Genomic DNA, 20,439 nt, shown 5'->3' on the forward strand with positions numbered 1-20,439 from the left:
GGTGGGGATTTCTTGGGAAGGTTCTGAGATTACTAGTCTGACGATGCCGGGTTAGGGTGCGATGATGGCGCGGAGGCCGGTTTTCGCGGCGAGGTTGAGCGAGTCTAATAAAGTCCTTCTATAGCTAAAAACAATTAATAATGCGCAAAGGCCTTATGCCGGAGCGTGCTCGGGCGCAGTCACGAGAGAGTCGTCGGATTTGACCTTCTCGACCTTGGTCGGGGCGGCAGCAGCATCCGCTGGCTGGGCGGACGAGGCCTTGGACTCTGCGGCAGACAGCGGGGCGGGGCCCTCGGGTCCAATGTACTTGGGGTCGCGCCAGGGGCCGTCGTCCGCGAGGTAGATATTGCCCTTGCACTGTGATTTGCCGCCAAGCTGCACGGGCAAGTTTTCTTCGGGAATTTGCTTCATGAGCGATTTTTGGTATTTGCTTCCGTAGATGTGGATTTTCTCGACGGTGACTGGGTCCAAAAAGTGGCGGATAAACGACCAGATGGCAGAGAACCCGAACGGCGCATTAATCACGTAGAATTGGCCCATGCGTTCCGGGTAGTAGTTCTGGCCGATGTGCGATGCCTCCTTGATGTAGCCGTACACGTGCGACGCGGTGGACAGCGAAACGTCCTTAAGATCAATGACCGTGCACGAGGTCTCCAGCAGCGCACCAACCTTGCGGCTGCACGCAGGCAGGCGGTAGTGGGTGAACGCCTCGTACTCCCACACCAGGTTGCGCAGCATGCGCTCCTGGGTCGTGATCTTATACATTGCATGGATATCGACGTTGCCGATGAGCTCATAATACACGGGGCGGCCGTCCTTGTCTGTCTTGTGGTAAAACTGCGGGTAGTACTTCATCACCTCGCCCTTTTCCGGGTAGGTGAAATCCTCCAAAATCGTGTTGGTGCCAAATTCCTCGCGCCACTTTTCGCACGCCTGGTACATCTCCATGGCCTTGCCAACGTCAAACTTGCGCGCCCGCAGGAATCGCAACAGCGTGGCGTCATCCATGCGCTCAGTGTGCCCGTGGGCAGTCAGTAGATCCCGCAAGTGGTTGAGTGCCTTCTCCTGCTCAGGGGTCAAGTGGCCAGGGTGGCCGGTGCCAGCAGATTCGGGGGCAATTTGCGGGTACGAATCCAGTAGCGTTTTCTCGTCAACGGACATTTCAACAAACTTACTACGCAGATTGCGGTATATTGAATGCTGGTGCGAAAATGCAGCTAGGGAAAGGGGCCACCGGGGTTATAAGGAACAAAGGGGAATAACTTTTCAGATTATATCAGCGAGGGTCAACGTTCGGGCAGGTGAAGGGGGGGTGATACACAAAAAATTTCTAGTTTGAGGTAACGATATAAATTATCCAAATATACCGGAGTATACTTGTTAAAAATGCAGTTAGGAGCGGCAGCTGAGTGCGTGGTGCCAGCGTCCGCTTTGATTTGATAGGTGCATAGATAACACCGGCAGCGGCAGCAGCAGTCGCAGCAGCAGCCCCGGTCGATGGCGCGGTGTGGCGTGGTCGCGCCCTCGGCTGGGCCGGTGCCGGGGGGTGGTTTGCTGCTGTGCGGATCTCCACCAGGATGCTGTTGAACTCTCGCAAGACGTGGTGACAAACCTGGGGATAAAGTGAAATGAACATTGCTCGGTGGGCAACTGCGTCAGGCTGGTCACAAAGCTGGGCCATGCAATAGGCCAGACTGTGGATTTGTGGTGCTTCAGCTTGTGGGCGCAGGCCAGCTAGCAAGAGACCCAGTATTAGAATACGGGCATGTGCAGAGGAGTTCTTCCGCAGCGCGCCCAGGTCTTCCAAAAACTGGCTGATCCGTTCTAGAGTTGCAGGCGTATGCATAAGCCTGGGCCAGTGGTACTTTGCGAGTTGGCCGTTCAGAGCGACCTCGAATAGCCAGTTGTCTTCGATTCTGATCTGTTTAGTCAATCGCCGTATTTTGTATCGCCTAATTGCCCGCCAGATGACAACCTCAGGCAGTGGGTGGTGACGGGTCGCGGGGGAGTGTGGGGTGTTATCCATGGGAAGCGTCGGGCTAACCATTGATTGATTCGTAGAAACAAACAGCAGTAGGGGTCAATCCAGTACGAATCTATTGTATCAAAAGAAGGATTGGACCCAACCCCATAAAGCGTGGGTTTATGTATTTCGACCGAGATCCAACTACCCTTGCCCGGCCTGAGCTAAGATTGCAAGGACCCGGACCCAAGACGCATGTGGCAAAGTGGTCCGCGAGGAAATATTCAAAAAAACTCCCCACCACTGTCCAAAACATACTAGACGAATTGTTCAACACATCCCCGCCGGAAACCACGGAATTCCGACGAGTTATAGTGTTTGGAACCATGCGATCTTTTAGCAACTCTGTTGGCGCATGCATAGCCAGCATAGGCTTGCCCAGCCAAGGCAGGTCTCAGAAACTTTCTCCCCGGATCATGGGGGGAGGGGCCCTGGGGATATCATGCACACATGCTTGCAAAGTAAAGAGCACTGAACATTCAATTTTTCGACACCACCACCAATGCCTTCCTTTAACGACCATGCTAATTGTCCGACAGGCCTTGGGGGCGTTCCTTCCCTCGCGTTACTTAGCTTGCCATGACTGATGCATACCGCGAGGACCTACGTTAGTTCCATTGGGGAGTTAGCAAATGAGCAACCGTGTTGGGATCATACAGAACGTTTGAAACCTTAGCCCAAATTAGCAGTATGTTGACGCACACACCCCTCTTTGCTGGAATTCTTGCTGTTTACCTCTTTTTGCCGTCCGTGTCACCGGTAGTGCCTCTAGCGCCTCTTCGTGACCATACGCCCTTTCCACAACCCTATCCTGTCAGCATCCAGACCCAGACTGCGCGCCCCGATCTTCGGTTACCTCACCGACGGGATGGGATGCGTGGTATCCCCCACGGCGGCATAAACTGTCATCATTTTCACCACAAAACCGTGGAGTATACGGAGCTGATATTCACTAAACCACGTCAATATCTGACTAAGTGAAGATCAGATGGTCGACTCCACAGAGAAAATGGGCGATACGCAGAAGCTGGTAGTTATTATGGACGGAGCATACGATAATTGCCGTGAAAAATGGGCCCAGCTAGCCGAAAAACACAACGTCCGGCTGGTACCTTTCAACGGTACTTGTGCAGATGACTTTTTCGATCTTTTCGATAAAAAGAACATCGTCGCCGTGGCCCACACTTATCCCGGTCTAAAGCTCATGGACGGTTTTGAAATGGACAAATTCCGTGCTTGTCTCGCGGGGGTCGAAATTATGTGTCACATGGGTGCAGGGTACGATGCGCTGCCAGACCCCACCATCCTCAAGGAAATGGGGATTACCGCGTCTAATGCGCCCAAATCCGTTATGGAAGCCACTGCCAACACCGCGCTTTACCTCACGATCGGTGCCATGCGTAATTTCAATGCCCTCGCATCTGCTCTTCGTCGTGGAGAATGGTTGGGAGATGTACCGCTGGCTATCGAGCCGGAAGGAAAGACGCTGGGCGTGATTGGGCTGGGCGGAATCGGAGCGCTGGCTCGGGACAAAATGCAGAGCTCTTTGAATCTCGGGAAAGTCCAGTACTTTAACCGCCGTCGCGCGGATCCCGAGATCGAGAAGAACGCTGAGTATGTTGATTTCGACACACTACTCAAGACCTCGGACATTGTTTTCCTCAGCGTCCCTCTTAATCGCTCTACTTACCACCTAATTGATGCCGAAGCGTTCTCCAAAATGAAGGACGGCGTGACTATCGTCAACACTGCTCGGGGCTCTGTCATCGACGAGCAGGCGCTGGTCGACGCACTGGCATCCGGCAAAGTTATGTCTGCCGGCCTCGACGTATTCGAAAACGAGCCCAACGTTCACCCCGAACTGCTTAAAAACCAGAACGTGCTGCTTTTGCCGCACGTCGGAACCCACTGCATTGATGCTCGCACTAAAATGGAGGCAGAGGTTATCGACAACATTGACGCGTATCTTACCACCGGTAAACTCGCTAGCCCCATTGCCGAGCACGTTTAGCCAGAGGCGCATCCTGACGCATCTGCTCCTTTGTTTTTGTTGGCGGCTGTTGCATCTGCTCCGCGGCATGCCTTAGCGACCGCAAGAGTAAACGTCTACCCTTTCCACGATCTTGGTCGCCCGCATGGGGCTCGCAGCGGCTGATCCCGACCGCTGCTTACGTCACTATGAAGCTGTATGGTATCCTCCGGCAGCACAAGCCGTCATCATACAGGACCTTATCAAACACAGTAGGGGACGATTAGTCAACAGGACCCCGGTAAATTGGTCAAGGTGACTAACTGTCGAGTCGACAAACTCAGTTACCCCCAACAATGAGCAGTACGAAAAAGTTAGTGGTTATTATGCGTGGAGCATATGTCAATTGCAAGGACAAATGGGCCCAACTTGCCGAAAAACACAATGTTGAGCTTGTCCCCTTTGAGGGCACGTCCTCTGATGAGTTCTACCAGCTTTTCGCCAAAAAGAACGTTGTGGCCGTTGGCCACACTGTGCCGGGCGCTAAACGCCTCAAGGGATACGACATGGACCGTTTTCGCAAGTCCGTTGATGGTCTGGAGGTGATGGCACACATGGGTGCAGGCTACGACACCCTGCCGGATCCCCACGTTCTGAAGGAGATGGGCATCGTGGCATCGAATGCCCCCAATTCAGTCATGGAGGCCACGGCCAACACTGCGCTGTACCTCACTATTGGCGCCATGCGCAATTTCAATGCCCTTGCCGCTGCTCTCCGCCGAGGTGAGTGGTTTGGAGATGTTCCGCTCGCTATTGAGCCAGAGGGACGGACCCTGGGTATTATCGGGTTAGGGGGAATCGGAGCAGTTGCCCGGGACAAAATGCAGAGCGCTCTGAGCCTCGGAAAAGTCCAGTACTACAACCGTCGCCGTGCGGAACCCGCGGTGGAAAAGGAGTCTGAGTACGTTGACTTTGATACATTGCTGAGGACATCGGACATTATTTTCCTGAGCATTCCGTTGAACAACTCGACCCACCACCTCCTCAATGCCGAAGCGTTCGCCAAAATGAAGGATGGCGTGGTAATCATTAACACCGCCCGAGGCCCTGTCATTGATGAGCAGGCGCTGGTTGACGCACTTGCATCAGGTAAGGTTTTGTCGGCAGGGCTTGATGTATACGAACACGAGCCCAAGGTGCACACGGAACTGGTCAAAAACGAGAATGTGCTGCTTTTGCCCCACTCGGGAACTCACTGCATTGATGCTCGCACCAAAATGGAGGCAGAGGTCATTGAGAATATTGACGCGTACCTTTCCACAGGTAAGGTTGTCAGCCCTATCTCCGAGCACGTTTAGTCGTTAGCCTGAAACATACGTTGGTAAAAAAAACTAATAGCCGCTACTTCGGGCAACCCGCGGACTCGCCAAGAATATGCAAGCCACGAGATATTATTATCATGCCGCAGTGTTGTTGGTGGATCTGTCCCTTGAAGCTTTAATTCGTGCAGTCTCAGAGGCTTGTACTGCATGAGAGGGCCGGCAAAGGTGAGCACCTGCAGGCGGGGAGTCAGCATTTACAAGCAGAGCCAGCCAGTGTTTTTTTTTTTTCTTCTTCACTGATACATGCCTTCTATTCACTGTGCGGACTGCTGAAGATAGTCCAGCAGAGGGGAAAAGAAGTCTAGAAGAAGCGAAACTTTCCAGTTTCCCGAGTCATTAAATGCATTTGCTTTACATTTTCTCCGTTTAGTGACCCAACATGTTCATACTTTGATACTGCTAGATTAGTTTAACCCTCCACATTTAAAGTTTTCTGCCATGTACCACTTGCATCGACCAAGCCGGGTAAAGTCTCAGACAATGCAGGGGATACTTGCCGTGACAAGGCTGTAAATGCAAGCTGGTGGAGGCAGCTAAGACTTTTCAGTGCTCCGCTCATCTCTGGGATCCTTGCCGGTATCTACGAGACTACATCGGGACTATGGATAGATCGTATCATAGTGGACGCAGGAAGTCGCGAAGAAGTAACTGGAGCCGTGAATCCACCAACTTGCCTCTTATACCGGAGAAGCAGCTGCATTTTGACCACACCATACCAAACGCCGAAGCCAACGAGTCCAAGAACGACCAGACGGGGAACCTTCAGTACGCTCTGGAGCTAACCAACCCGTATGTGACATCGCACCTCCGGACGTCTTCGATGATGGACGAGATCAGACACCGTCGCGAAACATCCACGATGAGCGACCTGTACCTACAAGAGCCGCGGGCTCCAAAACGGCGGCATTGGATGCAGCATCCCCAGGCCAGCATGTGGCAGGAGACGTCCCGCGACGGCGAGGAGCACCAGCCGGCTGCGCCGCCGGCCCAACGTTCCAGCTACAGCGACGACTCTGACTCCAGCGACCAGCCCAGCCCAGACATGCCAGGCCCCAGTGATCTGCATGAGCGCAGTGAAGGGCAGCGTAGACCGCTTCCCGAAGGCGAGCCAGGTCCTCTGGTCACCCGGGTTTCGTCGCCGCATTGGCCCGTCCACGAGACGCCGAAGCCGTCATGGTATCCGGGATCCTACTCCTACATGCCATTTCAACGACCGAGCCGATCGCTGGCTCCACCAGGGCCGTACTATTATGATCCAACCGCTCCCAAGCAGTACTCGCAGTACGAGAACGAGCGCATTATGGATATTCCCGGGGACGAGTATCCAGAGGAAGTTTTGTGTCAAACCTGGACGCCGTCAGATGTCCAGGAACTCAAGCGACAGGTCGAGCTTGCCGAACGATTCAAGTGGAAGTACATCTCGGACCGGCTCGCCGCCAAACAGCACCATAGAATTCCGGCAATTGCCTGCCAACGCAAATTCAAAGAAATGTTCGGCGTGGCAGAAGCAAGCAGCAAACTGCGGACCAGTCTATTCTATGTGGCCTACCGATCTGGGTGGCCTACCATCCGGGACAGTGTGACGCAACTAGATGCAGATACCAGGAAACCCGGCAACGGTTCCGATCCGGCTACGGGATCGTGAGTGTACGAATTAATTTATTTCTCTATCTGACTCCATTGTGCTGAATGGAGAGTAATCGTGTCTGTCCTAGACAGCACTAGTTAGCTCAAAATTTGTTCATTATAGCCCCCGCAACCATGCTGGTTGCCCGCCATGCGGTCTCCACATGCTCCTGAGATTTCTCCCAAGATCTCCTTACTATTTTTAGTAGCCACAGAGCGGCCAGGCGAGACGCGTGTTTACGTATTACCTTATTGGGGCTTTATTAAGGTCCTCCCAACTTGACAAGCAGGCAAAAAGCTTCGAGCACATATTGTAATTTCAGCTAGACCCATCACAGCTGGTTTTTTGTGGCGATAAAAAATGTGCGGAATCTTTGGATATGTCAATTTTCTAGTACCAAAGACGCGGGGTGAAATCATCAACACCCTCCGGGAGGGCCTGCAGCGTCAGGAGTATCGTGGCTACGACTCTGCCGGGTTGGCTATTGATGGCGACCACGAGGACGAGGTGCTCATCTACCGTCAGGTCGGCAAGGTCAAGGAGCTGCGAAAGCTCATTGACGAGCAGAAGAACCTGAATTTGGACGCGGTTTTCAACGCCCACGCCGGCATCGCCCACACCCGTTGGGCAACCCACGGTGAGCCCGCAACCAGAAACTGCCACCCGCAAGTCTCTGACCCCAAACACCAGTTCTCGATTGTGCACAACGGTATCATCACCAACTACAAGGAGCTGAAGCAGTTCCTGAGCTCCAAGGGCCGCACCTTCACCAGCGACACCGATACCGAGTGTATTGCCCAGCTCTTCAAGTACCTCTACGACGAGAATACCAAGGCTGGTGCCCACCTGGATTTCAGCCAGCTGGCCAAGCTTGTTCTGCGTGAGCTTGAGGGTGCGTACGGCTTGCTGGTTAAGTCGGTTCACTATCCTGCCGAGGTAGTTGCCTCTCGCAAAGGATCTCCTCTGTTAATTGGTGTCAAGACCGATAAGAAGCTCAAGGTCGACTTTGTTGATGTTGAGTTCCAAGACACTAGTATGGACGTTAATGGCCTGATGGGCCCCCCCACTGGCGACAGCCTCCGCCATTCGCAATCTCGCGCTTTCCTGTCCGAGGACGGCCCTATTCCTACCGAGTTCTTTATTGCCAGTGATCCCGCCGCTGTTGTGGAGCACACTCGCAAGGTCTTGTTTTTAGAGGACGACGACATTGCTCATGTTTGCGATGGCGAGCTGCACATCCACCGGGCTACCCACACCACCGGCGAATCTACTATCCGTCAGATCCAGACATTGGAGATGGAGCTTGCTCAGATCATGAAGGGCAAGTTCGAGCATTTCATGTTGAAGGAGATCTACGAGCAGCCTGACTCTATTTTCAACACCATGCGTGGTCGGGTTGATTTCGAGAACTTTACCATTAACCTTGGCGGATTGCGCTCGTCGCTGACCACCATTCGCCGCTGCCGTCGTATTATCATGATTGCCTGTGGTACATCTTATCACTCTTGCATGGCCACCCGTCAGATCTTTGAGGAGCTCACTGAGATCCCCATCAGTGTTGAGCTGGCTTCAGACTTTTTGGATCGCAAATCCCCTGTGTTCCGTGACGACGTTTGCGTCTTTGTTTCTCAGTCAGGTGAAACAGCCGACTCTATGCTGGCTTTGCAGTACTGCAATGAGCGCGGTGCTTTGACTGTTGGTATTGTCAACTCTGTTGGCTCTTCTATCTCCCGTATGACCCACTGCGGTGTGCACATCAACGCTGGTCCTGAGATCGGTGTGGCTTCGACCAAGGCATATACGTCGCAATACGTTGCACTGGTTATGATGGCGCTGTCTCTTTCTGACGATCGCATTTCGAAGAAGGAGCGCCGCAAAGAGATCATTATGGGTCTTTCTAGACTGTCCAAGCAAATCGAGGAGGTTCTCGCGCTCAACGACAAGATCCATGAGATGTGCGACACCATTCTGGCTGACCAGAAGTCACTGCTTCTGCTAGGCCGCGGCTTTCAGCATGCGACTGCTCTCGAAGGTGCGCTCAAGATCAAGGAGATTTCATACATGCACTCTGAGGGTGTTCTTGCTGGCGAGCTCAAGCATGGTGTTCTTGCCCTTGTCGATGACAAGTTGCCTATTATTGTTCTTGCAACCCGCGACTCGCTCTTCCCCAAGGTCATGTCTTCGGTGCAGCAGGTCGTCGCCCGCTCGGGTAACCCGATTATTATTTGCAACGAGGGTGACGCCAACAAGTTCGACCCCAAGTACCAGACCATTGAGATCCCTTCGACCGTCGACTGTCTGCAGGGCGTGTTGAACGTCATCCCTCTGCAACTAATGAGCTACTGGCTGGCTCTTCGCAAGGGCGTTGATGTCGATTTCCCTCGTAATCTCGCCAAGTCAGTGACCGTTGAGTAACATTTGTTGAAATACTAATTAAATACTTAGACTATTAGCTTTTGTGTACTTTGCGCTCATGAATTCATGAGTTCTTTTTAGAAGGCGGCGTCGAATCCAGAGATCCAGTACAGGTCGTTTTTGTGTCGTCGAGATGCTGATTCGTGCTCGGTTTCTGGACCGTCGGAGTTCACATAACGGTTGTATAGATCAATAAAGCTTTTTAGGTCAGGAAAGTACATGTTTGCGCGGGGTTATCAATGCACATTCATTTATATAAGGTATTCGGCATCAACCTGCAGGAGTCTACAGCAGCCTCGTTTTCACAAACCTGGGCAAGGAGCGACAGAAAGCGATAGATCAAACATATACTCGATAAAATAGAATTATTTTCAGACTTTGAATGGATCGAGGCGGACGTTCGGTTTCCTGAGCGTCACCACCAAGATGCTCATTCAAGAGTTCCCAATTAGGCAGCCAGCTCAGAATTCGGCACCTGCGTGATTTCCAGTTTCTTGTCTTTGCCTCCAGCAGCCAGTACACTTTTCCATGCGACGCAGTACACGTCGTTGTCTTCTTTAGCGTTGCGGGCAACGGTGTACATGCTTTTGTTGGCCCGCACATCCCACAACCGGGTAGTACCGTCATGAGAAGCAGACGCCAGCATATATGGGTTGTTTGGAGAGACCGCCAAGTCGACAACGAAATTGCGGTGACCGATTAGTTGTGCTTGAGACGTAGTAGTTTTTGTGCGAGGATCAATCAACGAAATGTGTCGTGCAGATGACCCGCATGCGATAAGCGAGGTAGTCGGGCCCATGTTGGCAACCGAGAGAAGAGAGAAGGCAGTGGCCTTGGTGTCGATTAGGCGGTCGGTAACGAGATCCCAGGTGCGCAGGGTGTGGTCTTCAGACACAGAGTAAACCACATTGGCGTCGGAAGAGTGCGCTGCTAAGCCAGTAACCGGAGCGGTGTGGCCCTCAAGAGTAGCTAGAGAGCCACGAACCCGCTGTGAAATGAGCGCTTGCTCTGCAAGCTTCCGGCGCTTCTTGGTGGATGTGAAGGTTGAAGTGGGGGCCTCGGGAGCTTCGGGCAGCTCTTTAACCCGAGTCGACCAGACCTTGAGCGTTCCATCAGAACTACCGCTGATAATCTTGCCAGACGCAAGAGTACAAGTCGAATTGACAGGTCCGGTGTGACCCTGGAAAATACAAGCAATCTTGGCCTTTTCGTCGCCCAATTTCCAGAGACAGAGGTTCCGGTCAGCACCAGCCGAAACCAGGTGGCTATCGGACACCCACTGGATGGATTTAACAGCGCCAGTATGACCAGCCAGCTGGTCTGTGACGTTTCCACTAAAGTCCCATAATCTAACAACACCGTCATACGAACCAGTGACAATTTTCTGGCTGGCATCGTTAATGTCGACACTAGAAACCCAGTCGTCGTGGGCAAAAGAAGATACAAATGTCGGCGGCAAGACTGAACGGACATACTCAACGGTCAAAACAGATTCAGTGGACAAGCCCTGCTCTGTCAAGTACTTGTCCAGACTGCTTCTGAGAAGTTTTCCATCGATAACGAAATCAAAAGGAATTGGGGTTTCGGTGCTGAGAAGCTGGTTGACCACCTCACTCAGACCGTACCTTTTGAGATCAACAGGTACATACAGGGGACTATCATCCACTTTGAGAGAGTCGTCTCTCGTGATAAGTCGTACACGCACCGAGCTCATCGTGAAAAGAAAAAAATTATTCAGCAGATCGAAATATATTTTGACAGTTTTTTGTAACTCTGTAAATTGGCGTGGATGCTACGAAATTAGGGCAGCCATTCGGTTCTTCTAGAAACGCACTGAGTGACGTTCACCTTGAATGAGAACCGTGATGCGCCAATACAATTCCCGGCATATGTACACAGCTCAAAACTTTTCGTCACCAAAAGCCTTGATGGCCAAGTTGGTAAGGCGTAGCACTAGTAATGCTAAGATCACCGGTTCGAATCCGGTTTGAGGCAACTTTTTGGCGCTGGTAGCACCAGTTCTATTCGCTCTCTGTTTTTGGATTTCGCGTTCAGTTTTCAAAAGTATCAATGCTTGCCATTTCACGCTGTTTTACGCGGTGTCTGCCTCGTTTGGGTCGCTTGACATTCCAACAATAACCCTTTCCGCGGAAAAGTTTTAGGTCGGGCCAGGTGTGGCCTTACTAAAAAGTGCGCCGGATTGGCTAGGGTCAATTGCGGATTTTAGGCTGAAGTTGAGGGGCAGAGACACCAGCGGCATGCGCTCAAAAACTACAGTATAAATTTGGTGAGATTAAGGAAAAAGCTAGGCGTTAAAGCGCCACCGAGCACTAAAAACTCCGGTCACACCATATGGGCAAGGGCAGATTCTAGACAGCAGGGAGAAAGTGATTACTATATATGGTTGACAAGACGGAAGGAGATCATCGTTTGCCCCTATAATCTTTTAAATTTCACAGATGGGCGGTCATTTGATTTCGCCACAAAAGATCGACCGGCTTATCGCCAAGGGTCGGGTGATTGTAATTCTCAAGTCCGACCGTATCTTCGACGTGACGAACTTTGTTGCGGACCATCCTGGCGGTGAAGAGCTCATTACCGAGTACCAAGGCAAAGAGATCACAGAAGTTATGAAGGACCGCGACAGCCATGCGCACAGCGATAGCGCGTACGAGATGCTCGAAGATTATTTTATTGGAACGCTTACAGACATGACCGACGACGAGGTCATGAAGGAGGCCGAGGCGGAATCCAGCGCCAAAGTGCTGACCCGCACGACCAACTTTGATCGCGACTTTGAAGAGCACAAATTCTTGCATCTCGGAAAACCATTGTTGATGCAGATGCTGCGCGGCAACATGACCAAGCGGTTTTATCTCGAGCAGGTCCACAAGCCGCGTCACTACGGCCAGGGATCCGCGCCTATCTTTGGCAACTTTTTGGAACCCATCTCCCTGACCCCATGGTGGTTTGTTCCTTTGGTTTGGATCCCCGTGAACATGCTGCTTTTGACCATCCCGCTGTCGGAGCTCCCTGTTGGAAAAGTCGCCTCCCTGTACGGGCTCGGCTTGTGTCTGTGGACCCTTGTCGAGTACGTGATGCATCGCTTCCTTTTCCATATGGACGCCCTGCTCCCGGACCATCAGGTCGCATTTACTCTGCACTTTTTGCTCCACGGCTTCCACCACTACCTCCCCATGGACCGCTACCGACTCGTTCTCCCCCCTGCTCTTTTCGCAGTCTTGTGTCCGCCCCTGTACAAATTGGCTCATTTCGTTTTCCGGGACTACTATGTTTCGCAGGCCGTGTTCTGCGGCGCCCACATGGGCTACGTCTTGTACGACATGACCCACTACTTTTTGCATCACAAAAAGTTGCCCAGCATCATGAAGGCCACCAAGGTCTATCATCTCGACCACCACTACAAAGAGTACGATCTCGGCTTCGGCGTCACCTCGCGGTTCTGGGACAGAATCTTCGGCACGCTGATTCTTGACACCCGTTAGTTAATATCATATTTATGGCTCACTATGTTGTTTTAAAGTTTTTTCGTCAAATAGTCGTTCAAGGCGTTTTCTGGCCGGGTCAGAAACCGGGATTTCTCTCCATGTCGTGAGAGTTTTCCCGGTGGAGTGGCTGAGCAGAGAATTAAGGGTTGAGACGAGATGGGCCATTTCCAGATCAGACGGCGCCGGCGCCGGGTCAATCGACGGCTGCAGGTCGTTTATATACAGTCTGTTTGCGACTTCGCGGTGGAACGCGTCAGATAAGGCATGCTGGACAGCGACGTCAGCATTGGCTTCATCTCGAGGAATAGGGGGGTCTTTCATAGGCCAGCTGGTCCAACGTTTAAGGCGTAGATTTGGTTGGGACGCAGCGAGAATAGCGGCCGAATAAATGTGTTTTGCAACATCAGCCATGTGGGCTCTATCGAGATCGAGCAGAATGCTTTTTGCGTCGTAGCGCAGCTCGGCGAGTTCTGCTGTCGAAGGGTTCCAGGGCTCTGTTTCGTCGTCGCTCATTGCTCAGCCGTAAACCCAGAACTGGGCAAAGATCGTAGCGTCGAGTATAAGTGTGCCCGCGGCGCCTACTAACCAAGAAGCGTTAATCAGCAGAGCGTGCGGAGAGGAATCGGCGGCAAGAATAGAGATCACATAGGTCAAATTACCGATAGCAGCGAATAAAAAGAAAAGAAGAGCGATTCCGTCGGTACTCTTGCGGTCATAGTTTAGTTTGATTTGAGGAATACGGGACGCGAGATAGAGAACCGCACAGACCCAGCCGTTAATTTGACCCCACGTCGAGATCGGCTGGGGCTCGCCGGGGTCCGATCCTTTTTGTTTGTCGCTGAACAAGTACCCAATAACACCGCCTAGAATGACCAGTGACACAATCATAACGTTTTTAATCGTATTCTGCTTGGGCTTCTGGCCACCCAAAAGAGGGGTACCTTCGTTTCGCGCAGCTTCCTCATCAGACCCAACAGCTTTACCTTTTCCGTACACAATGCATTGAAAAAACAAAACGATGTCGGCCAGGGTATAGTACACAGCCAGAATAATCATTGTAGGCAAGACCTTTTGCAGGACGGCGCCAATGACGTTGAAGATGTCACCCAGTAACCAAATGACTACGAACGCCATGGAAAGGCCGTCTGAGGATTTGCGGCGCCAGTTCTCATACAGCTGGGGCGTGAAAACAATAATCCAGCATGCAATTGAAACGCAGCCGCTGACACCAGATATAATCGAGCGCAGATTAAGCTCTCCCTCTAAAAGCATATTTTTCTCGAGCGGTTTGGTGAGTCAAAAGGGAGAAATCGCATCTGCCTTTTTGTCATCACAATGCCGCAAATCGAGGAAATTGTAGATGAGCAGGACATCGATAATATGGATTACGATCCTGCTGATTTCGAGTCCTCGAACCCATTCAGTACAGATATGCCAGTAGAAGGCGGAGTGCGGCTCCGGCCCGTGGAGAGGCCCAATCCGCAGCCTGCGGCCCGGCCAGCGGGTTCTGGCGTCCCCGACCTGCAACAGATGATGTCGGCGGCACAATCGATGCCTGCTCCTGAAAACACGCCTAGATTTGCATCCGGCGTGGCAAAGAACGAGGTGCCCGAGGAAATGAAGGACTGGAAGGTCATCTACCCGTGTTATTTCGACAAGCGTCGCTCATTAAAGGAGGGCCGCCGTGTGCCTGCTGATATGGCAGTAAATGACCCGCTAGCTATTACTTTGGCAGAGGCATGCGAGTCGCTGGGCTACCAAGTGAGTGTCGAGCTTGTCAAGGGACACCCCCAAGACTGGGCGAATCTGGGCCGAATCCGGGTCAATACCAAGGACCCCAAGCGCACATTGTACCCAAAGATTGCCCAGTACCTTAAAATGCACCCTACAACTGAAGCATCGGCATATGCGGATGACTACCGTCGCGTTGCCCACTTTGACTCTGTCCGGCCGCTGGCCAGGCCGCTGGGCATCAAAATGAACGATATTTTACCAGGCATCTCCCCGGCTCTGTCTGCGCAGAAAGAAATCGATAAAGCTATGACTACGGATGTTGGACGCATGTTTGGCGGTATGGGAATGCCAGGAATGGCCAAATAGTAGAGATATAATCCTAAGGACCCGACCCACGAGGTTCGAGCTTAGCAATCACAAAATGGCGATTCAGAGCCTGCCCTCGGGGGCTGGAGCGTCCAAGATCCGCAAGCGGATCCGCGATTTGCAGCGGCTGCTTCGCAAACCGGGGCTGTCGGCGACAAAAAAAGTGGAGACAGAGCGAGCGTTGGCGTCGTTCGAGCAGGACCTCGAAAAAGTCAAGACCCGTAACGTGGAGAAGAAAAACGCCCAAAAGTACCACATGGTGCGGTTTTTCGACAAAAAGAAGGCGATCCGGCGACTAAAACACGACGGCCAAGAAGCCCTCGCCGATTGGTACTATGTCACGACCTTCCCCATCTCTGAAAAATATTCCGCCCTCTATGCCGAAGGAGCTGCGGGACATGGACATGCCTACTACCAGGCAATTTTGGCCAGAATCGAGAGCGGGGAGCTGGAGAAGAGCCCCGAGGCGGTTGCGAAGATTTTGAACAAAATTAAGCCCAAAAAGGCCAGTTAGAACTAAACATATTTTTCTAAAAAATTTTTTATTCAGCCTCGTCGTCACTGTCTTCCAAAACACGGGTCCTGCGTAGGGGTGCGTCGTCGTCGCCGGTTTCTTTAACAGCACGCAATCTAGTTGCATTGGCTTCGTCGGCCTCGTCGTCCAGCGCTTCAAGCTCGTCGCTATCCAATGCTTCCTCGTCGGTTTCTCTGGCTTCCTCTTCCTCCTCTTCGTGCTCTTCTTCTTCCTCCTCGTCTTCGTCGAATTGTGCTCCAGCAGCATAGGAATACTTTGATTGTCTTCCGTCAAGCGTCTGGCGTTGAGACTCTAGTTTTCGGCGGGCTCGCTCCTTCATGGACTCGGCCTTTTCAACGTCCCGCTGGATACGCTCGGGGTCTTCTTCAGTAGCCATGATACCAACTTTGACGCGGTTCGATTGCTGTTTACTGGCCAGCCATGCAGCCAATCGTTTGTGTGTAGCAGAGGTTGTGGATGTAGGTAACAGAGTGAGGGTCTCGTCAACCACCATGGCGGTTTGCAGCATTCGCTCCGCGAGGTGGTTTTTGGTAATAAACAGGGGCTCATAGGGCTTTTGGGTGCGAATGTCAAACTGCTCGGAGCCAACTTGCAGAGTTCGTGAGCCGTCGCTCCACTCAACGATCCGCGCGTTGGAGACTTTGGCAACCTCGCCGTCGGCAGTCTTTGCGTATTTCCAGCGCACGGTGTTTTCGTCAAAGTCCTGATCAGCGGCAAGCGACTCCACCGCGGTCTCGGCGTCAAACCGCTGGGGATCAACAGCAATAAACGCCGGAACGCGGGTAAAGAACACATGCTTGCTTTGGTGGCTCGGGCCGTATCGAGGCAGGCTGGTCTCCTTGATTTTCAGGCGCTTGGGCTCCCTCTCGTAGTCGTTGTCAGACGTATACGGGCTCTGTTCAGAGCGCGGCGACCCCTGGTCCTCGCTCCCGCTCCCAAATAGGTCTTCTTCACCCATAGCTGAGAAACGAAACTGGTCGTTTGATGACACAGCCAACCAGCCAAACCCGCCAACAAAACTCCCAGGGCCCGCTGACCTAACTCTACCAATGAGACGAACGCGGATTTTGCTGAACTCGCAGCGGTATGCTGAGGCGGTTTCGAACACAGTGGACAAGTCGATTCCCCGGGCGTTGAACATTGCGTACCAGCAGGAGAAGGCTGAGCAGCTTGGCGACGTCAAGGACAAGCAGTCTGCTGCTGCCCGGGTGGCAGCGACCCCTGAGCTGGCCGACGTTTTCCTGACCGTCAACACCAGTCTTGGCCATGAGCAGATCCTGGTGCGTCCGACCAGCGGACAGCCTACCGGGTTGACCGACATCCACCAGCATCCCGAGCCCCGCGAGGCTCTTGTCAAGGTATACGACCACACCATGGCGTACCTTTCGGAAAAGTTCCCACCCACAAGTGTGTACCGCCAATCGGTTGAGAGCATCATCAAGGCCCGCAAGGAGATTGTACAGAGCAACAGCGACGTCCAGACCATTGAAAACCAGATCGGGTCTGGCTTGCTCGAGGAGATTCTTATCCAGGCCGCAGACGAGTTCCTGCTCGCCGAGACTCTGGCCCAGCACCAGGTGTGGGAGGACCTCGAGGAGCCAGCATTGGAGGACCAGTGGATTCCTCACTCATATAAGGATCAGAAGCAATAATTACACAGAGGACGAAATCATATGTGAACTAGATAAATAGTTTTGGGTTTTTTTTCCAACGTCAGACGCCGACAGATCGCACGTCTGAGCTGTCTGAGGACTTCGAGCTGATGGAGCTTGCTCCACGGGCGGCTGGCCGCGTTTTAGCCAGTTCAATATAAAACTGCTGAGCGGCGTCAGGGCAGCTGGCAAAGTACTCGTCCAGCCCCGTCATGCCGGTTAGAGACTGGGGGTCCCGCCGAGACACCTCGTCTAGCAGTTTCCCGTACTCCAGCTCCACTTCCTCCCATAACCTTGACACCGTCTTGTTGACCATCGAGTAGGAATTAACGTACCTAACCGTATGCTACGCACATTGTTTGCGAAACGCCTTGCGTTGCATGCAGGATGGCCTGCATAACTGAAACTCAGACCGAAAGGCCCTGCACCCCCCTCTGCCCCCCATCTTTAGATGAGCAGACAAATATGAAACAGGGCCGGGCACGGTGGGGTATAAAATATCGGGATAACTAGATAGCTAGATAGGCGAGTAGATGCCCATAAAACAGAAGCGGATTTGTATGACGTTTGCAAACTAAACCTAAGTGCGGGGGGCAAACACGTAGTAGTAAAAACTCGTCCACGGAAGGTAGCGAAGCGGGCAGCAGAACCTAAGAACAGCAGCTCTTGCTCGCAGGAGCGTTCTGGTTGTTCACCTTGATCGTCTCCTCGTCCTGGTTGTAGACGTTATCCTTGACCATACGGGCCAGCTGGAGGAAGGCGTCGTCGACCCCCTCAGCGGTCTTGGCAGAGGCCTCGATGAACGGGATGCCCAGCTCATCGGCTAGCGCTTTGCCCTGCTCGTAAGTGACTACGCGCTTATCCGCCATATCTTTCTTGTTTCCAACCAGGATCATCTCGACATTCTCCCGCGCATTATTCTTCACATCCTGGTACCACGTGCGAATGGACTGGAAGCTCTTCTCATCAGTGACGTCGTAGGTCAGTAGGAAGCCCATTGCAGAGCGGTAATATGCAATAGTAATGGTCTTGAACCGCTCCTGACCGGCAGTGTCCCAAACCTGGAACTTGGCGGTTTGCCCATCCAGCTCAGCAGTGCGGATCTTGAAATCGATTCCGATAGTGGAAATGAAGCTGGGTGTAAATTCGTCTTGGCAGAACCGCAGTAGCAGGCATGATTTGCCGACGCCACTGTCGCCGATTAGCAGCAGCTTAACCAGAATATCATAGGATTTCTTGTTGGACATGGTGACAAAGCAGAGCCGGGCCAGCTTGGTAAATATAGGTAATTTTTCAGCGTCCCGGAGGCCCGAGATGAGTGAAACTACCACGTTTGGACATCTCAACAGTCACCGGTGATGCTCCAGGCGGGCGCACAATCGTAACCTATCTACTTTGTACTTTTGCAATTTTTCACTTCTACCTAAATTTTCGCCGCGGCCGCTGACTGATTTGTCAAATGCCTACCGTCTCAATCGACCGTGAGGATCTTTACCAAGCTCTTGGTCGGCCCTATACCGAAAAGGAGCTTGACGAGCTGTGCTTTGAGTACGGCCTTGAGCTCGACGAGTGGGACGAGGATTCTGCCCGCCCTACCGTCAAGATCGAGGTGCCGGCCAACCGCTACGACATGCTGTCGATGGAGGGTATCTCCCGCGCGCTGGCCATCTACCTTGAGAAGCAGCAGGCGCCTAAATTCAAGGTCGTTGTGCCCGAAAATCCTGTTACGTTGACGATCGAACCTGAGGTCGCTTCCATCCGTCCCTATGCCAGTGGTGCCATTTTGCGGGGGGTTACCTTCACCCAGCGCCGGTACGAGTCTTTCATTGCTCTGCAGGATAAATTGCATGCCAACCTGTGCCGCAACCGTTCCCTGGTTGCTATTGGTACCCACGACATGGCCAAGATGAGCGGTAATGTCCGTTACCAGGGCCGGAGACCCCAGGACATCAAATTCGCTCCGCTGAATCAAACCAAGGAGATGACTGGTCCGGAGATTATTGAATTTTACAAAGCCGACCGCAATCTCAGCAAGTACGTTCCTCTAATTGAGGATTCGGAGTACTATCCCCTTTTTGTCGATGAGAATGACACCGTGCTATCTTTGCCTCCTCTGATCAATTCTAATGCCACAAAGATCACCTTGGACACAAAGGATATCTTTTTTGACCTCACTGCTACTGACGAAACCAAGCTTGCTATCGTTGTCGACGAACTTGTGTCGATCTTCTCTGAATACGCAGCTGAGCCTTTCACCATTGAGGCCGTCAAGATTATCTACGCCGACGGCTCTTCGAAGCTATCGCCAGACATGAACCCACGCAAGATGGTTGCCGAAGTGTCGTATTTGAACTCTGTTCTTGCTCTGGACAAGACTCCTAAGGAGCTTTGTCAATTGCTCGAGCGAATGGGCCTGGGCGCTGAATCCGATAAAACAAACTCAGACCTTCTGCAGCTGGAGATCCCGGTGAGCCGCCCGGACATTCTGCATCAATGCGACATTGTTGAGGAAGTTGGTATTGCCTACGGTTTCAACAACCTCACTCGCAGTTTCCCTGGCACTGCTAATTCTTTCGGCAAGCCGCTGGTTATCAACAAGGTCTCGGATATTCTTCGCCGCGAGTCCTTCGGCGCTGGATGGGCTGAGGTTATGCCTCTGACACTGTCTTCTATTGAGGAGAACTTTGACTGGATGCGCAAACCCGACGACGGAACCGCGGTCCACCTTGCCAACCCCAAGACCTTGGAGTACCAGGTTGTCCGCACTACTTTGTACCCTGGTTTGCTCAAAACTATCAAGGAGAATCGCATGCAGCCTCTGCCAATCAAAGTCTTCGAGTCGGGCGAAGTTGCCTTCAAAGACACTACGCGCGAGCGCCAGGCGCGCAACGAACGTCACTTTGCTGCAGTGTATGCTGGCAAGACCTCAGGTTTCGAGATCGCTCATGGCTTGCTTGACCGACTGATGCAGCAACTGCGTTATGAGCCCAACGGCGCTGACCGTGGCTACTGGCTGGAAGAGACTAATGATCCCTCTTACTTCCCTGGCCGTGCAGCCAACATTGTGATCAAGCGTGATGGCAAGACCCAGGTTGTTGGTACTCTGGGTGTTTTCCACCCTGAAGTGTTGCAGAAATTCGAGATTCCCTTCGTGTGCAGCGGCCTCGAGTTGGATGTGCGCAAAGTGATGTAAAAAATTGCTTATAGAAAATTTTTAAAAAATAATG

The 20,439-nt window shown here is 52.5% G+C and overlaps 16 protein-coding genes across 16 annotated transcripts; 9 read left to right on the forward strand and 7 right to left on the reverse strand.

The window, feature by feature from the left end:
- Positions 1 to 153: 153 nt before the first annotated feature.
- On the reverse strand, positions 154 to 1,161 carry B9G98_02479 (SEC14 cytosolic factor; the record flags this gene model as incomplete). The annotated part of the gene is made up of 1 exon (XM_024809036.1): positions 154 to 1,161. One exon carries the CDS (start codon positions 1,159 to 1,161, stop codon positions 154 to 156), a length of 1,008 nt encoding a protein of 335 aa, XP_024664804.1.
- Positions 1,162 to 1,330: 169 nt separating this feature from the next.
- B9G98_02480 (hypothetical protein) lies at positions 1,331 to 2,047 on the reverse strand (the record flags this gene model as incomplete). The annotated part of the gene is made up of 1 exon (XM_024809037.1): positions 1,331 to 2,047. The coding sequence occupies one exon, from the start codon at positions 2,045 to 2,047 to the stop codon at positions 1,331 to 1,333; it is 717 nt and encodes a 238-aa protein (XP_024664805.1).
- Positions 2,048 to 3,011: 964 nt separating this feature from the next.
- On the forward strand, positions 3,012 to 4,034 carry B9G98_02481 (Glyoxylate reductase 1; the record flags this gene model as incomplete). The annotated part of the gene is made up of 1 exon (XM_024809038.1): positions 3,012 to 4,034. The coding sequence occupies one exon, from the start codon at positions 3,012 to 3,014 to the stop codon at positions 4,032 to 4,034; it is 1,023 nt and encodes a 340-aa protein (XP_024664806.1).
- Positions 4,035 to 4,348: 314 nt separating this feature from the next.
- On the forward strand, positions 4,349 to 5,350 carry B9G98_02482 (Glyoxylate reductase 1; the record flags this gene model as incomplete). Its single annotated transcript, XM_024809039.1, has 1 exon — positions 4,349 to 5,350. One exon carries the CDS (start codon positions 4,349 to 4,351, stop codon positions 5,348 to 5,350), a length of 1,002 nt encoding a protein of 333 aa, XP_024664807.1.
- Positions 5,351 to 5,975: 625 nt separating this feature from the next.
- Positions 5,976 to 7,019, forward strand: B9G98_02483 (hypothetical protein; the record flags this gene model as incomplete). The annotated part of the gene is made up of 1 exon (XM_024809040.1): positions 5,976 to 7,019. The coding sequence occupies one exon, from the start codon at positions 5,976 to 5,978 to the stop codon at positions 7,017 to 7,019; it is 1,044 nt and encodes a 347-aa protein (XP_024664808.1).
- Positions 7,020 to 7,361: 342 nt separating this feature from the next.
- On the forward strand, positions 7,362 to 9,416 carry B9G98_02484 (Glutamine--fructose-6-phosphate aminotransferase [isomerizing]; the record flags this gene model as incomplete). The annotated part of the gene is made up of 1 exon (XM_024809041.1): positions 7,362 to 9,416. The coding sequence occupies one exon, from the start codon at positions 7,362 to 7,364 to the stop codon at positions 9,414 to 9,416; it is 2,055 nt and encodes a 684-aa protein (XP_024664809.1).
- Positions 9,417 to 9,864: 448 nt separating this feature from the next.
- On the reverse strand, positions 9,865 to 11,130 carry B9G98_02485 (Ribosome biogenesis protein YTM1; the record flags this gene model as incomplete). Its single annotated transcript, XM_024809042.1, has 1 exon — positions 9,865 to 11,130. One exon carries the CDS (start codon positions 11,128 to 11,130, stop codon positions 9,865 to 9,867), a length of 1,266 nt encoding a protein of 421 aa, XP_024664810.1.
- Positions 11,131 to 11,875: 745 nt separating this feature from the next.
- Positions 11,876 to 12,922, forward strand: B9G98_02486 (Ceramide very long chain fatty acid hydroxylase SCS7; the record flags this gene model as incomplete). The annotated part of the gene is made up of 1 exon (XM_024809043.1): positions 11,876 to 12,922. One exon carries the CDS (start codon positions 11,876 to 11,878, stop codon positions 12,920 to 12,922), a length of 1,047 nt encoding a protein of 348 aa, XP_024664811.1.
- Positions 12,923 to 12,954: 32 nt separating this feature from the next.
- Positions 12,955 to 14,197, reverse strand: B9G98_02487 (putative vacuolar amino acid transporter YPQ3; the record flags this gene model as incomplete). The annotated part of the gene is made up of 3 exons (XM_024809044.1): positions 12,955 to 13,017; positions 13,079 to 13,433; positions 13,461 to 14,197. The coding sequence occupies 3 exons, from the start codon at positions 14,195 to 14,197 to the stop codon at positions 12,955 to 12,957; spliced, it is 1,155 nt and encodes a 384-aa protein (XP_024664812.1).
- Positions 14,198 to 14,260: 63 nt separating this feature from the next.
- B9G98_02488 (Signal recognition particle SEC65 subunit) lies at positions 14,261 to 15,025 on the forward strand (the record flags this gene model as incomplete). Its single annotated transcript, XM_024809045.1, has 1 exon — positions 14,261 to 15,025. One exon carries the CDS (start codon positions 14,261 to 14,263, stop codon positions 15,023 to 15,025), a length of 765 nt encoding a protein of 254 aa, XP_024664813.1.
- Positions 15,026 to 15,080: 55 nt separating this feature from the next.
- Positions 15,081 to 15,539, forward strand: B9G98_02489 (rRNA-processing protein EFG1; the record flags this gene model as incomplete). Its single annotated transcript, XM_024809046.1, has 1 exon — positions 15,081 to 15,539. The coding sequence occupies one exon, from the start codon at positions 15,081 to 15,083 to the stop codon at positions 15,537 to 15,539; it is 459 nt and encodes a 152-aa protein (XP_024664814.1).
- Positions 15,540 to 15,567: 28 nt separating this feature from the next.
- Positions 15,568 to 16,518, reverse strand: B9G98_02490 (RNA polymerase-associated protein LEO1; the record flags this gene model as incomplete). The annotated part of the gene is made up of 1 exon (XM_024809047.1): positions 15,568 to 16,518. One exon carries the CDS (start codon positions 16,516 to 16,518, stop codon positions 15,568 to 15,570), a length of 951 nt encoding a protein of 316 aa, XP_024664815.1.
- Positions 16,519 to 16,609: 91 nt separating this feature from the next.
- Positions 16,610 to 17,212, forward strand: B9G98_02491 (putative NADH dehydrogenase [ubiquinone] 1 alpha subcomplex subunit 5; the record flags this gene model as incomplete). Its single annotated transcript, XM_024809048.1, has 1 exon — positions 16,610 to 17,212. The coding sequence occupies one exon, from the start codon at positions 16,610 to 16,612 to the stop codon at positions 17,210 to 17,212; it is 603 nt and encodes a 200-aa protein (XP_024664816.1).
- A 61-nt stretch (positions 17,213 to 17,273) lies between these two features.
- On the reverse strand, positions 17,274 to 17,528 carry B9G98_02492 (hypothetical protein; the record flags this gene model as incomplete). Its single annotated transcript, XM_024809049.1, has 1 exon — positions 17,274 to 17,528. One exon carries the CDS (start codon positions 17,526 to 17,528, stop codon positions 17,274 to 17,276), a length of 255 nt encoding a protein of 84 aa, XP_024664817.1.
- A 334-nt stretch (positions 17,529 to 17,862) lies between these two features.
- Positions 17,863 to 18,459, reverse strand: B9G98_02493 (GTP-binding protein ypt2; the record flags this gene model as incomplete). Its single annotated transcript, XM_024809050.1, has 1 exon — positions 17,863 to 18,459. One exon carries the CDS (start codon positions 18,457 to 18,459, stop codon positions 17,863 to 17,865), a length of 597 nt encoding a protein of 198 aa, XP_024664818.1.
- A 212-nt stretch (positions 18,460 to 18,671) lies between these two features.
- B9G98_02494 (Phenylalanine--tRNA ligase beta subunit) lies at positions 18,672 to 20,405 on the forward strand (the record flags this gene model as incomplete). The annotated part of the gene is made up of 1 exon (XM_024809051.1): positions 18,672 to 20,405. The coding sequence occupies one exon, from the start codon at positions 18,672 to 18,674 to the stop codon at positions 20,403 to 20,405; it is 1,734 nt and encodes a 577-aa protein (XP_024664819.1).
- Positions 20,406 to 20,439: the final 34 nt, after the last annotated feature.

The sequence above is a fragment of the Wickerhamiella sorbophila genome (assembly GCF_002251995.1).
Source record: "Wickerhamiella sorbophila strain DS02 chromosome Unknown contig3, whole genome shotgun sequence".
NCBI classification, from domain to species: Eukaryota; Fungi; Ascomycota; class Dipodascomycetes; order Dipodascales; family Trichomonascaceae; genus Wickerhamiella; species Wickerhamiella sorbophila.